We start from the raw sequence: 15,280 nt of genomic DNA, 5'->3' as shown, positions 1-15,280 counted from the left end.
ATTAGATGAAATGTTTATTGACACTGGACATTATACACATAAAGCTTCACGTAGCTTAGCCAAGCTAGCTAACCTGGCTCTCTGGAAAGGTGACCCGACTATCATGATGTCACTTAGTTTGTATATGGATTAAACAAACGAGGTATAAATCAGTGAGTTTAAGAAGCACACTTTGTCACATTTCGACGTTTCCACATTTTCAGTCTTTGTGCTAAACTAAGCTAGCCGTTGCTAGCTGTAGCCTCATATATGTTTCCTCATATGTCAAGCTTAAAAAAGTATACCAAAAACTAGACGATGTAACTTTAGTTGAACAGCAGGTTTTCTTTCTTATGAAATCCACTTTTTATTTTAAAAGTAGTTACGCAATCTGGCTTTGGGACTTTTTGATTTACAAGCAAAACATTCAACTCTAATATTAATTCATTGGGCCTCTGTAGAGAAAGACCTGGTCTCGGTTTTATAAAAACACGATTAAATAGTAATCAAGCAGGACAAAACGCAGAGCAGTCAGTTAGCCAAATGTATATCATGAGAAAACAAAGGAAAGCAGTCGAATTATGACCCGAATCATCCATCAAAGTTTACAGACTTCCTGATTGAACTTTGACCTAATGTACTTGCTGTAGTTTCACTGGTAAATTAGGATAATAAGGGCCAATTTTCTTGAGCTCACATTTCATTTTACCTCCAGACTATCTGGTTAAACGATTATTTTACAACCAGTCTGGTTATCTGACCTCTTGTGTTTTGTTGACTCAGTGCTCCCAGATCTCAGCAATTACTCCGCTGAGTGGCCTGCAATCTTATCACAACCGATAGAAGCTGCGGCCAGAACTACGCTCCTAAAATACGACTCCAAGTTGAACGGAGCTGGAATTATCCTTTTGGAAGAAAAAAGACAATTCTAAAAGATTTAAAAACAGATGTGGAGTATTATATCATGCATATCGTGTGTGTGTGTGTGTGTGTGTGTGTGTGCGTGCGTGCGTGCGTGCGTGCGTGTGTGTGTGTGATCCAGCTCTGCAGCTTGTTAGTCATGCTCGTTAATATGCGTCTGTTTTACGGGCTGTGTTCAAAGACTGACGTGGTGTTTCATCTCAAACTTACCTTCTCCATGCAGGAGGAGGAGGAGGAGGAGGAGGAGGAGGAGGAGGAGGAGGAGGCGGAGGAGGAGGAGGAGGAGGAGGAGGAGGAGGAGGAGGAGGAGGAGGAATACAAGTAAGAAGAAGGGGGAGTGAGGCCCACAGTGCAGGAGGTTGTGAGATATGTTATGGTTGTGGCTTACAAAATGTTTTAACAAAGAAGAAACTGTAATATAGAAATAACGCCAAGTCACTTTTAGCCTTTTGCAGACCATTTACATGCACTAAAACCTATATGACACACGACAGGAAAGGTAAGACCAAAACATGTTTGCCACGGTCATGAATATTTTTCAGCATATACTTGTTGAGCCGAGGAAAAGGGGCCACCGTTGAATGTTGTGTTTAGAAACCGCAAGCGACAAATTAGTCATTGTGCCTTTTCCAAAATCTTGTCGTCACTGAGAGGTTGCCTGCTAGATGACCAACGGAGAGTTCAGGAAGGCACTGATCCTGGCCAAGAAAGAGTCCTGGAGATCACCTCTATACAACCACAGTATGTTATATTTGGTTTTGGAGCAAAATGATTGATTTAAAGTGGACCTATCATGCTATATTGGAAACATATATTGTAGGGCCATACCTATACAAAACATGTCTGTGAAGTTTTTTGCTTAAAATACCAAACAGATCCCCCGTTGGAGCCATGCCTCATACTGCTCATACCCCTCTTCTGAAGCCCTGTTAGAGAAACGCGGATTTTGGGTCCTTAGCTTGACAACAAAAAGGAGGCGGAGCTAATGCCTGATCAGAATTCTACCGGAGATAAAGTTAAATTCTGCTGTGATAAAACACCATCCTGTTCTAAACCACATCAAGGATTATTTCTGAAACAGCTCAAATGCTTTTTCTCTTGCGGGTTTATCACAAGGTGAGTTCTTTTTTATTTCCTGCTTTTCAAACACATGTGCTCTCCAGTACAGGTTAGCTCTGAGTGTTAGCGAGGCTTGCTAATGTAAACAAAGACGAGATTACGTCCAAAACACGCCAGGCATTGTTTCTGATAGCAACTCTCTGTGGGCCCGCTGCCGATTTGACCTCCGATCGGCAGCAAATCTGTATCCGCCCGTTGTACCCCTGTTTTTAAAAGATTTGGGTACGGAGGAAAAGAGAGAGGGTTTGCGTGAGTTCCCCGATGCACCGGACACATAGTTATGTATAAAAGACATCACAAAGTGCATTTTGCATGATAGGTCCCCTTTAAAGAGGCAGATTTAGTAACTTGGAAAGAGCCAGGCTCGCTGTTTGGCCTGGCTTCCCCTCTTTATGCTAAGCTAAGCTATCAGTGACCGTTTATGGCACATATTATGTCCTATATTTGTCATCCTATATTTTAACGTTCTGAAAATGTGGGAGGAAGTGGAGGCGATGGCAGTAAAAACAGGCCACATCGTACCCGACACATACTGTGTGCGTGTGACCGCTCACTCGCCCTCTCCCCCCTCCTCCACAGGCACGCCAGCACCTCCAGGTCCGGAGAGCAAGGCTTTCTGGGGGATCAGAAACAGATGTGGCTCTTGCCCCTCTTCTCTTAACTCGTATGCAAACACATGCTGGCTTGTACACACATGTACACACACTTGCTGGCGGCGATGCAGCACCGGCACCGGAGTGACGACCCTGAGCTTGACCCCGGCCAGCAGCACCTCAGACAGGAAAGGGACGCAATTGGCTTCAGCTGTGACCCCCCCGCCCTCTCTCTCCTGCCTAACCCCCCCTACTCATTAAGACAAACTGTTTTTTAAGGCAAAGCAGCTTTCACTACCACTAAAGCCAACACCCTGGAGCACGGAGAGAGGCAGGGGGGAGACAGAGGGAAGGTATAGGGAACAAATAGAGCCGGAGCAACGGGGGTACAAAGGAGGTAATAAAAGAAAGAACAAAAGATCAAGGTGAAGGAAAAAGTTAGAGCAGAGTGTCAGAGAATCTAGACCGAGGGGGAAAGTCAGGCATATCACTTGCAGCTGTTGCAGGCTTCCCAGAATCCATTGCAACTTGGCAGGGTTTTTTTCTAATGAGAAAGGCCGGCGGCGCCATGGTTACATTAATATCAAAACATCCAAAACAACAGCTTTGAGTTGGAGACACATGGAGAGAGAAAGAAAAGAGAGATGAAGTCACTTGATAGTAATGACAATTAAACCGGCGTAATTATAAACAGCAGTGAGACACGTTTGTCTTGGAGACAGAATGCTGAGTGTACAAACAACATATTTGTTTGTTTAGGGATGTTCGGCAGAGACATGTGGAATGAATTAGACTTCCATATTTTTGCTTGCCTCAGATTTTATCCTCCTCTATAATCAATCAAGCCCTTCTGCCCCCTTCAACAGCCGCGTTTCTCTTCCAATTTCTTCACACAAGCAAAGTTATTCAGACTGAGTGGAAAGTAAGTGTGTGTGTGTGTGTGTGTGTGTGTGTGTGTGTGTGTGTGTGTGTGTGTGTGTGTGTGTGTGTGTGTGTGTGTGTGTGTGTGTGTGTCAGATCGCCTGTTCCAGGTCCTAGTGTGCTAAAAGCATTTGCATATTTCATGTTTGGCGACCTGCAACGGCCAAAACTTAGAGTAAAGAAAACAAACTCTACGTGTGCGTGTGTGTGTGCGTGCGTGCGTGCGTGCGTGTGTGTGTGTGTAAGTGAGAGTGGCAGGGCATGCTGAGGTAGATTAATACCGCTGCTCGGAGGGGGGGTTCCTCCATTCAGGGCTGACTGATGTGCGTCCCAAATTGATTTATGAAAACGGCCCTTAATCAATTATGTGTGGAGAAAGAGGGGGAGAGGGAGAGGAGAAGAAAGAGAGGATCTGAGGGGGGTGGAGTGGGAAATAAAAGAGGATGAGGCTGCGGAGGGAATGTGTGTGAATGATGCCACTCTGCAGAGGAATGTGTCTAATGGATGGCAGTGTGTGCCACAGGTGTCCAACATGCTGGATGTGAGGGTTTGTCAAGGGAACACAATGCATTGTGGATGATCCTGATGTATGCCGGCAACACACTGAGCACGCTGCATCTGCAATACTCATCAATAGTGTTGGGAAGAAAGCACGAGGGCAGTTCATAAGTTCTTAAGAGAAGTCAAACTGGAAAGAGAGGGAGAAAAGGATCCTTTAAACACGCTTTGTTCAGACCCACACCATTTTACAGAGATCCTTTCAAAACAACCAAATATGAGCGGACAGAGACGGCATCGATAATAGTAATACAAAGTGCCTTCGTGCTGAGGATGGATAGACGTATGGATCAGAAAGAGGTAACGTTTGAAATGCAACTAGGCAAAGGTTGAATGTGTGTCGCAGTGTAACGTGGTTTTTGTAGTATGGCCCAGATTATGTTGGGGGGGGGGGGGTGCAGAGGAGTCGAGTGAAGCTGCAGTTGTTTAAAAAGCCCTTGCCTTGCCTTGCCCATTGTGCCGGAGACAGGGTGTGTGTGGGGGAAGTGGGGGGTCACGCTGAGAGCTCGTTTCTCCTGCCTGTCAGAACTCTATCTGGGATCCAGCCGGAACTAATCAACTCCAATAGGGCTCCCCATTACCCAGGGTGCACTGGGCCAGGGGTTTGAGGGCTGGCCGGTGGGAAACAGAGAGGTGGAGAAGGGAGAGCAACCCCCCCCCTTACTCTCACACACACACACACACACACACACACACACACACACACACACACACACACACACACTGTTTCACACTGCAGCAATAATAAACACTTGCAATAATATTTTCACAGCAAGCAATAGCCTGCTTCAGATCAGAGCTCTGCACAGCTGCCGAGCGCACATGGGCACACACTCACACACACGCAGAGGTTCCTGGTCACGCACGTGTCACACCACGCTGATTCTAAAACACGAGACATTTTAAAGGCTCTTTTGGTGAGAAAGCTGCATTCAACAAAATGGCTTATGCATCTGACGACAAACGTATTACAGAAATAAAATGTTCTAAAGTCCCAGTGACACATGAGGTAGGCCTAGCTCAAATGCCTTTTTGTTTCCATTTCTAGTTTAAAAAGTTGAAGAAATGTTATTACTGACTGAAAAAATACTACTTTTTTTATTCGTGTTGTTAGTGTTAGGTGTAGTTTTATTAAATTCATAAAATGTTATGTGTAAAAAGGAAAGTTGGTTAAGTAATGCAACATTAACAGTGCCCTCTAGTGGCAGGATAACACCACTGCAGCATCTAAGGAAAACTGAATAAATATGACAACATACTAAATATATAATATCGCTATACAGTTTGCATTTTGTCTAAGCTTATTTTAATCTACAAACAATAAGCACACAGAGGTAATTTAATCAGGATATGTTATTTTGATTTATGGTGTTTGGAATAATAATTATTGTTCAAAAAAGAAACGCAAGAAGTTCGACTGATTTTGCAGGAACAAATAAGAAAAACAGTGTTTGTGATAAATCTGACTCGACGAGAACTGGTAGACATTGCTGAAAAGTAAGATTTATAATTGCCTCCACCTGTTACGAAGCTGCTCCTGGAGTCTAGACTCTGTTACACCGTCACTTTGGAGCTATCAAAGGCAGCAGTGTGAGCCAGTGTGCGAGTGTGTGCACAAGCTTTAGTGTGTGTGTTTTCCTGAGTGACTTCAGCCTCCTTCACTGAGGTGAAGTGGGGGCACATTTAAATGAGTAAAGAAAACTACCCCTCACCATCCTCCACACCCCTACATTATGTGTGTGTGTGTGTGTGTGTGTGTGTGTGTGTGTGTGTGTGTGTGTGTGTGTGTGTGTGTGTGTGTGTGTGTGTGTGTGTCCAGTCTGCTTATTAAACCAGCTGAGTTTTCCCCTCTGCTATAAAGACATGGATGTGTGAGTATGTGAAGTAAAGGAGGGGTGTTGAGGCTCCTCCGATAGTGTTGGGGGGGGGGGGTGGTGGGAGTCACATGGGAACCTTCTCCATGCCCTGTAGTGGGTGGGGGTAGGGGGGGGGCATTGAGAGGCGCTGGGCTGAGGTTAATCCCCATTCACCCCGTCCTTCACTCAGCCTGACCGGGCACAATAAGCCCCGCCCCCCTCCCCCCGCTGACCTCTGACCCCTCAATTACGGCCGCTGTCCCCGGCCCCTTTATGCCCCCGTCCCGTTATTATCTGCAATATTTACTCCTTTTGATTCCCCTGCCGGCCATTGTGGAAGCCCACTCTGACTCCTGAGTGACGGAGAACTCAAGTGCTCTCCTTCCTCCTCCAGCTGAAGCAGCAAACACCACCTGAAGTGGCGCACCGTCGCTTCACACCACGTATTCATGGCTTTTGATTCAGAGGAGCTGCACAGAAGAGCAGCGGCCGATGAATGGACCGAGTCACAGGAGGGCCTTTTAGTTTAGAGTCAATACATCAAGACTGCTGGTTCAATTCCAGCTGTTATACCCCCCTGAATCTTTACTATTAAGTGGCAACACTTTCTTTAAATACATAATGACAGTGTAAATACTTCTGAAGTTTTACTTTGAATACACATTTGAATGCAGGACTTTTACTCATAACAGAGTTGGGTAACGGCTAGTCATTACGCTAAAATAAATAAAAGTGTATATTATCAAAACTATGAGAAATAAGCCAATATTATTATACAAAACTCATACATCACATATAATTAAATCCAGTGATTGAATGAGCTAAGCACACGTTTTATTTGGACATAATTGTACTTTACTTTTGTACTTATACTGCTTTATATTTTTGAATTTCAGAGGTAAATATTCTACATTTTTCTCTACATTTATTTAACAGACAAAGTTACCAGTTGAACATGAAATGTGGTATGATATATGATGATGATATAATAACTATAATAACTTATTACTGTGAAAAATGAATACTTACACTTTGATTGTAATACTATTGTGCTTTTACTTGTAATCGAGAAGACCATGGTATTTCTCCTTGTATTCTTCATTTCCTGCCCTGTATGGATCAGGGAGATGGTGGTGTGTGTTGAAGTCTTTATGTACCTGTATGAAGTTCAGCTGGACATCGAGTTGCTTCCTCCTCTGAACATCAGGATGTATCAACTGTGTGAGCTGTGTTACAAAAGAAAGAGAAAAATACACAGATTGACATGAAATACCTAATTTTAAAGGGGGCTTTCTAAGATAGCAGTGTTATGGCTGCCAGATGTTGCACCCCCTGTCTAACTCTGGCCAGGATGCTCATAATCTCACCAAAATCACACTGGTGTTAGTTATTCCCGTCTAGTTTAAGCGATCAAAAGCATTTCACTCTGAGCCTTTCAGATGAAAAATCAAACGTTGGTTTACCTGATGTTGTCTCTCTCTGATAAATGACCCCAGGTTGCCTCCTGCTGGCTTTTGTTGGCACTGCAGCATCTTCTCCTGCACACACAAACGCAACCTGCTGCATATGATATGAATGTGACAACACTTCATATAGAAACATAATAATAGTAATATTAATAATAATACATTAATAAAGCGCTTTTCCTGGTGCTCAAAGCGCTTACAAGCAAGTAAAACAAAAATAACAACAAAAGTAAAAAGTGCTAAGCTAGGTGGAACAAGGGCGAGGGGTTAGTTGATTAGGAGTTGAAGGCAAGAGTGAAAAGGTGAGTTTTGAGGGATTGTTTGAATGATGTGAGAGTGTTGGCGGATCTGACGTGGCTGGGGAGGAAGTTCCGGGGGGGGGGGGCTGCAGTCAAGGCCCTGTCACCCCCGGTCCGGAGCGTTGTCCTGATGGGCTGCAGTAGGTTAGCTTCAGCAGACCTGAGGCGACGGGTGGGGGTGTGTCGTTGGATGAGGTCACAGGGGGGGGGGGCTTTGAAAGTGAACATGGTGCTGTCATCACAACATGCCGAAATCAGACATGACAATGTATTTTAAAGTAGAAGTATGGACACGGAGAGCCAGATAGAAACATTGCTATAGTTCTGTCGTGTAAAGTATGCACAAGCCATTACGTCAAAGTATAAATAAAGTGTCTGGTGTGGATTGTTTTAGGAGAATGTATGATTGAAGGGACCACAGAGACAGAGATAAACCAAGACTTCAGAAAAAAACAGGAAAACAAATGTTTGTGAATGCATCATATCTTTGTGAACCATAAATAGCAAGCAGAGGCCATAATTAAGCTGAAGCCACAACAGAGGAGGACACAGTGGGTTGAAGCATCTCCCTTTTCCTCAGTCTTTCTTTATGACCTATTGGAACACAATTATCTTCTACACATAAAACACAAACACACAGAAACTAAGGGATATCAAAATGTCTCAAAGGCTTAGAAACAGTGCGAAATTAAAACCAAACCACAAGCAGAGAAACAAAAATACAAAGCACTTAGTTTTGACCTCAGTCACTTACACTATTTTTTGGAGGCAGAGATTTATTGAAGCTGATTTTAAACACATGTTCATTACACACACAGATGGTGATGAGATGTGATCAAACAAGCATCTAAAACGCTCATTTGAATTGATTTATTTAAAACAAGGGACAGTGTACATTAAAGGTGGGGTAGGTAACGTTGGAGAAACCAGCTCGAGTGCGCTAGAATTTGAAAATACACAGCCGGAAGAAACCTGCCACTTCCTCACAGAGCCCCTCCTCCAACACACACGAACGCGCACATGACCAATGAGGGCACGAGATCAGTTTGTGCCCAGATGGAAGACTGACAGGCAGGTAGGCCATCCAGTTACTTTAGCCGGGCCGTCTCAGATGATTGGTCGTGCTTTTTACAGCGCCACGGCTTCCACTGGTGACATGTTATTATGTATTTATTGTCAAAGCATTTAATATATTCATTGCTATCGGGATGTTAAGAGCATTCCATGGAATATAACAAGTGTTTCTGAAATAAATTACAAACCCCACCTTTAAATCAACATATTAAAAACATGTAAAAGTACTTGAATTAGCCAAAAGGCTAGTTTTCACCGATAGTCCCTTTGCCAGGTGGTGATAGACATCCTAAAAGCAAGAATACAAATAGACGACATCACTGAATACAGGTAAGGGGCAAGTCATGATAATAACTTCCAGTGGTTTTAGATTTCTGGATCAGTTATAGAAACAACGCTGACAAAAACACAAAGGTAATTAAAAAACATATTTAATGCAAAGACAACATAATGAAAAACAGGTTTAAAATCAGCTTCAATAAATACGCTTCTTCTCGTCATGTCACATGAGCGGACAACGAAAACCAGCCTTCCCTCTCTCTGCGTTTCTCCATCTGTTGTGGAGAAGAAAATAAGTTATAGACACAAGTGGAACAGTTTGGTGTGTGTGTGTGTGTGTGTGTGTGTGTGTACCTGTGTTTTACTCTCTTTTGTTTCAACTCCAAGACTGTGAGAAGACAATTCAGAACCAGCAGATCTGCAGCAAAGAAATATAACAATAATAACTGAATCCCCGCAAACTGTTAACGCATATCACTTTCATTTAAAACGCTGACTCACCGTCTCTCTACACCTCCTCTCTGTAGCAGCATGGAGCTCTCTGGACTCTCCCCTCCATCTGAAAATGACAAGATACAGTTATTTTGCACACCGACAGGGCGTCACACAGAGGGACAGGAACGTGTCGAGTTATTCTACCGGCTGACTGTGGGCTGAAGGCGGAAGGAGGGACGGGCGAGTCGGAGGGAGAGACTCTGGCTGAGACACTCTGCTTCTGTTTGTCGATGAGCTCCAGCAGGCGGCCCCTCGCTGCTGCGCTCTGTCGGTTCAGCTCCAGGAGGCGCTGCTCCACTCTGCTCACAGGCAGGGGGGGGGATGCTGCCTGAGCCGGACAAAAACAAAACATTATAGAAAGGATCAAAGTTAACTGATCTTTCTAAAAAGGGTATTGCCATGGGATAAAAGCATGTGACTGAAGTGATGGTCATGTAGATGGAAGCTCAGGGTCTCTGCAGGAGGCCTGAAGTCACATGTCAGACCTTTTAAGACCTTTTCCTTACATTTTAAGACCTCATCGCCACTTTGAGTTTTAACCGGTTACCTTGGCGACACACTTTACCTCACATTGACTATATACAGTATTGATTGTCCTTCCTCCTTCTCTTCCAACCATTTGGACGCAGACTTGCATTTCCCCATAACGATGTTGCTTAACAACCGGCGTAAACGGACCTTCGCGCTATCAAGCAGTGAGCGCGCGATGTTCTGTTCAGATGACGTCAAACCCAACGGGATGCCATCAATAAACTACACAGAATCACACTGCACACCTACGCCATGACTACATTCAGGCAGACTGTGGAACACAACCTCTCTGGACCATTTACATACTTATTGAAAACAAGCTACAGAATGCAATACCTTGGAAAATGCCGTTTAATAGCCTTAATTTTCGTTACATTGATTTATCAACTTTTACTACTTTAAGACCCCGCGGCCCGCCTGGAACTTGGTGATGGAAGCTAGTTTCAGGGAAGACCGATGCGAAGAGATGGGGTTTGAGTTTGCTTTTAAAGGAGTCAACAGCTTTGCGGGTCTGAAATGGTAGACGATTCCAAAGGAGAGGAATGAAAAGGCTCTGCCACCTACGCATGATTTCTACTCTGGGGATGGAAAGGAGACTTGCATTAGATACGATTATCCTTTATAGACTCACCTGATTGGTCAGTTGCTCTCCATCAGCTGCCTGGACACTTAGGCTCCTCCTCCCTGTGCTGCAATGCCCTGACGTCCTACTCTCTGGAAAGAGGGAGGAGGGGATCAAAGCTTCTCAAAACGGTGGAAGAACATGAAACGACTTAAATCAGAAACCAGCTGTTACCAGGAATGTGTCGCCACTCGTCTCTCTGTGGAGAGGGGGAGAGCAGGACAGCTGGATAAACCGAGGTTGATGGTTGTTGAGGATCTCGCTCAGCGACTAGTGCAGACTGACAAGCTGTCACAGACGGACCTATAACATGAGAGTCCTGCGGGGGGGCAATGGGAGCCTCCAGTAGTCCCAGTCCCCCCATCAGCAACACCACTGTGTCCAGCTTCTGCTCCAGCTCCTCTGTGCGCTGCTGCAGCCCGGCCTGAGTCCAACACAAAGGAAGCAGTTTGAATCTGGACACTGAAGGTATCTCAGACCACGTGGTCGTGAGTGTCTCACCTGCAGGGCGGCCTCCTCTCTCAGAGCCATCGTCTCCGCAGTGAGAGCATCGATCAGCCCCCGCTGCTCCCTCAGCTCCTCCTCCAGTCTCCTCCTCTCCAGAGCATCTTCCCCAGCGTCCTCTTCCCTCTGAGGATGAGCGGACACAGTGTCAAACAGGAAGGAGAGAGATCGCTTAAATCCGCCCCAAAGGGTTCTGTTCATTCAAATGGCGCTGAGAGGACAGTAGCAGATTCATGTGAAAAGCACTCAACACGGCGCACTGATGAAGTAACGATGGAACAAGTTAAGTGAAATGAATTGCAGGCTGCTTGGGAGGTAGGGAAGATAGCTTCACACAATGCTTCACAAAATGTCAAATGTACCAAATGGGTTTGTAATGCAGGGGTTAAAACACTGGTATGGTCCTTTAATTACAGCTTTAGTCTCAAAGCACATTATAGTACAGTGTTTTAACAGACTATAAAAAAAACGTTGGACCCTCAATTAGATCGACAAAAACTAATAAAATAACCTTTAAAAGACATTGATAGATGTAAGTCAATAACATTCAAAGTCAATAACATTCTGCATTCTGGGTGTATGTGAGTGAATGGATTGCTGCACCTGTTTGAGGAGGTGCACCAAACGTCCCAGGGTAGTGACCAAGGCGACGGAGAACCCAGTGAGGCCTTGTGCTCCGTGGGGTTTCTGACTATGTGCTGCAGGGGGTGCAGTGTCAGGACTCAGAGTGTCCAGGTCCGCCTCCACCTGACCCAGCATGCCCTGCAGCAGACCCAGGCTGGACTGGTCCCCACTGAGGGAGGCCACAGAGGGACCATCCAGCTGTGAACTCTGAGGGACACACTTCCTGTTCCTGCTGGGGCGACTGTTGGTCATGCCTGGAAGAAACATACAGAAAAAACACTCATTTTTTATCAGTTTATATGCTGGAACATTTACGGCACCTTTTTACAACGTGCACCCGTCGCTGGTCCTCTCTAACGGTCATATACAATGTTTTTGGGGTTGTTTCCTGCTGTTCCTAGGTATGAAAGAAACATTAGAATATAGCTTCCTGTCATTACCTGACTGGTTTAGATGCTCAGGGTTCAGGACTTGAGACACCAGCACTGACGGTTCCTCCCTGGCTTCCTCCGATTGGCTCCGTCTGGACCGGAAACGCTGAACAGCCACCGTGGCGTTGAGAGCTGAAACGAGGCGGGATACGTTTCTATGTGGACTATTTTTTTTTACATACATTTTTAACAATTGTCCTCGTCTTTTCGTCCTACCTGCATGTCCTGGAGCTCTGTCTGAAGTGCAGGGGGTCACAGGAGCACTATCCTGGTCTGCCTGCTCCGAGTTGGGACGATGGGCTTTTTGTCGCTGTTTCCCTTTACCCCGAGACTCCGCCTTCATTTGACTTACATTGGACCTGTAACAGGAAATAATGACAAGCAATGAAGTGGTGTCAACAAGATCTAAAATATTATATTTCCCCCTGTACACAAATCAGTTTCATGTCTCAGATTGCGTAATGTTCGACAGGTATAAGCACCTTCTGATCACATGATACTCTGATCTGGAAGTGGGACCTGTTTCTTCATCGCTGTAGTCTTCCTCTGAAGCTTCAAATTCATTAAGAGCCTGTAAAAAAACATTATACACATGCAAACATATTCATATAAACCAACATTTACCCAGGAAGGTAAAACTAGGGTGTTAAAAGACACAGACTTGCATTACATATCTTTTTAAAAGTAAATGAAACATAAATAGATAATAGCTGATGAAAAACACACACATGACATTATCTTGCCACACCTGTTGGTCCATCATAGACTGGCTGAGCAGGGACAGCTGGGTCGGAGGATCTGGTCTTTGTAGAACAGGAAGTCCTGAGTCAGGTCCGCAGTTTGGAGCCATCGTCACACTGGGATGACCTGAGGAAGTACACGAACCTCAAGTAAAATCTCAGGAGGAAATACTGAAGAGAATGTACCGTACTTTTCGGACTATAAGCGGCGACTTTTTCCCCCATTTTCTTTGTACAGCTAACGGCCACTAGGGAACCTCCTAAATCTATGGGTTTTACAGGTAAAATTAACCACCTTTAACTCTATGGGCTCTATGACCGGTCCGCGCCCGCCACCTTTAAGCGGCGGGCTCCAGCAGGAAAAGTCGGAGGCCGGAAAAGAGTGAGACAGGTCGCGCCAAAGTAAAAGTGGAACCGAGAGACCGAACGAGAGCAAGACAGACGGACAATTTAGCTGCTGCGGCTTATATGCAGGTGCGCTTTATAGTCCGGAAAGTACGGTACATGGAATGATCAGAGAAACCAAATATCTTGAATTGGTTGTGTCTAAAAACAGTGAACATGTGAGGCAGATTCACACTTAATACGTAACTTAAGCTACAACAGAGTGAATGGGAAGCTTTGTACCAGTCTGCCTGCGTGGAGCATCTCCAAACAAGTCTTTGACCACAGCCATGGCTCTGTCGGAGCGAGCCAGAACGTCCTGGAGCAGCAGCTGGTCTGAGAACACCTGCAGCAGTCAAACACACCACACACACGTTAAGTAAGGGACAAAAGACACTAACAGTAACGGGTAAATCCTCGTCACACACACCTCCCTGATGATGTTGAGGCTGGCGTTGTCGAGCGGTGCCGGGCTCCCCACGTGTCTGAGACGCCGCTGTAGGGCTTTCTCTCTCAGATCCCACTGAGCCGCCACCTTGTTGTGGGACTTGTGGATCTCATGGCGATGGCTCTGTAGCAGAAGAGATCACACAGACGAGCAAATTAGGTTGGAAATATGTGCGGTTTGAGTACGATAATAATATGTTATAGACACACTAACACCTTACCAGCTCTGCAGGAGATAGCTTGTGCACAGACAGGTCATTGACAGTGCTCTGAAAGAGAGAGGGCTGTCAATACTTCATCACATTCAATACATGCATTGTGTAATTGTCCAGCAGATGTCTGTACTCACCACCCAGTCTCTTTTCGGAGGGGCTGCCTTCTTGGGAGGGCGAACAGGCCTTTTTCCTTTGCTGTGTTGTTGTGGACGCCCAGCTCTCATAAACGACATCTGCTCACACAATATGAAGATTAGCAGAGGTGTAAATAACTAAGTGCATTCACCCAAGTATTGTTTTGAGGGACGTGTTTTAATGAGTACTTTAACTTGTGTAACTTGAAGTACATTTTGATGCTAATATTTGTCTTCTTTTACTTGAGTTACATTTTGTTTGCAGGACTTTTCTCTGGTACTTCTACCTTTACCTAAGTAAAAACATCTGAGTACTTCTTCCACCTCTGAAGATTAGTCCTTCGCATAGTAGACGTGTACACACTTAGCTTAATGCACAGCACATGTGACTAGCTGCAGATCTGTGTTCATCAGTAACAGTTAGCTATCTGTTTACACAGGTTCTCCACACGAAGCTTTCCTCACCTTTAGCTGATAATTTCATACAAAGCTAGACAAACATTGAAACAACACTTACGTTTCACGATACCAAGCCACTGTTAGTCGTATTTATGGAGCTTTAGGTTGTGTATAACTTTACAACAACACTAAACTCTGAACAGCATCAAACTATCTTCGGTTGGTTTTGTGACAGTTTTTCAACAGTGCGCGCCACTTCCTGTTGCTAGGGACACCGCTTCAGGGCAGAGCATTGTGGGTAACGTAGTTTGGTTGAGCCAGTAGGATAAGCGGTTGAAGAGGAATCCTCAGAGTAATTAAGTAAGTATAGAAAATAAAAGTATACATCATGCAGTAAAACAGATTTAGTATTAATAAGTGTTATATTATGTAGTTATTATTACTAATACACAACGTTTAGTCAGCATTTTAATGTTGTAGCTAGCTGTTTGAGTGGTGCTAACGGCTTTAAATGTTGCTAAGAAGAATGTAATACCACAATGTAAAAAAGTCAATTAAAGTAGATTTTTTTCTTCCTGCAATTAGACTTAGTATTAGCTAAATATATCAGAAGTGAAACCCTATAAAGTAGAATGAGCCTGCCTGTGTGTTGTTATTATTATCCTATACCTTTTATTAATGTGTTTTAA

General features: G+C 44.5%; 1 protein-coding gene across 2 annotated transcripts; it reads right to left on the bottom strand.

The window, feature by feature from the left end:
* Positions 1-9,200: 9,200 nt before the first annotated feature.
* On the bottom strand, positions 9,201-14,834 carry spice1 (spindle and centriole associated protein 1). Of its 2 annotated transcripts, none has more exons than XM_034108916.1 (17): positions 14,710-14,834; positions 14,193-14,291; positions 14,065-14,112; positions 13,827-13,967; positions 13,640-13,742; positions 13,021-13,139; positions 12,755-12,843; positions 12,489-12,631; positions 12,282-12,404; positions 11,821-12,095; positions 11,215-11,343; positions 10,888-11,137; positions 10,723-10,805; positions 9,705-9,888; positions 9,567-9,624; positions 9,420-9,483; positions 9,201-9,340 (listed from the first exon to the last, which is right to left on the bottom strand). In XM_034108916.1, the coding sequence occupies exons 2-17, from the start codon at positions 14,289-14,291 to the stop codon at positions 9,284-9,286; spliced, it is 1,965 nt and encodes a 654-aa protein (XP_033964807.1). In that variant the 5' UTR covers positions 14,710-14,834; the 3' UTR covers positions 9,201-9,283. The 2 variants fall into 2 exon arrangements, with proteins under 2 accessions (XP_033964807.1, XP_071063009.1); XM_071206908.1 differs by lacking the exon at positions 14,710-14,834 and adding an exon at positions 14,486-14,536.
* Between the last annotated feature and the right edge of the window lie 446 nt (positions 14,835-15,280).

Source organism: Pseudochaenichthys georgianus, chromosome 20, assembly GCF_902827115.2.
Source record: "Pseudochaenichthys georgianus chromosome 20, fPseGeo1.2, whole genome shotgun sequence".
Lineage (NCBI taxonomy): Eukaryota > Metazoa > Chordata > Actinopteri > Perciformes > Channichthyidae > Pseudochaenichthys > Pseudochaenichthys georgianus.
The sequence above is the reverse complement of the archived record's forward strand: the minus strand, read 5'-3'. Positions and strand labels throughout refer to the sequence as shown.

Excerpts from the sequence above, each read along its gene's own strand:
- spice1 (XM_034108916.1), bottom strand. The coding sequence starts at position 14,291 with ATGTCGTTTATGAGAGCTGGGCGTCCACAACAACACAGCAAAGGAAAA. Across the intron at positions 13,743-13,826 it reads GCCTCAACATCATCAGGGAG|GTGTTCTCAGACCAGCTGCT; the intron begins GTGTGTGTGACG and ends TGACTGCTGCAG. Across the intron at positions 12,844-13,020 it reads AGTCTATGATGGACCAACAG|GCTCTTAATGAATTTGAAGC; the intron begins GTGTGGCAAGAT and ends GTTTTTTTACAG.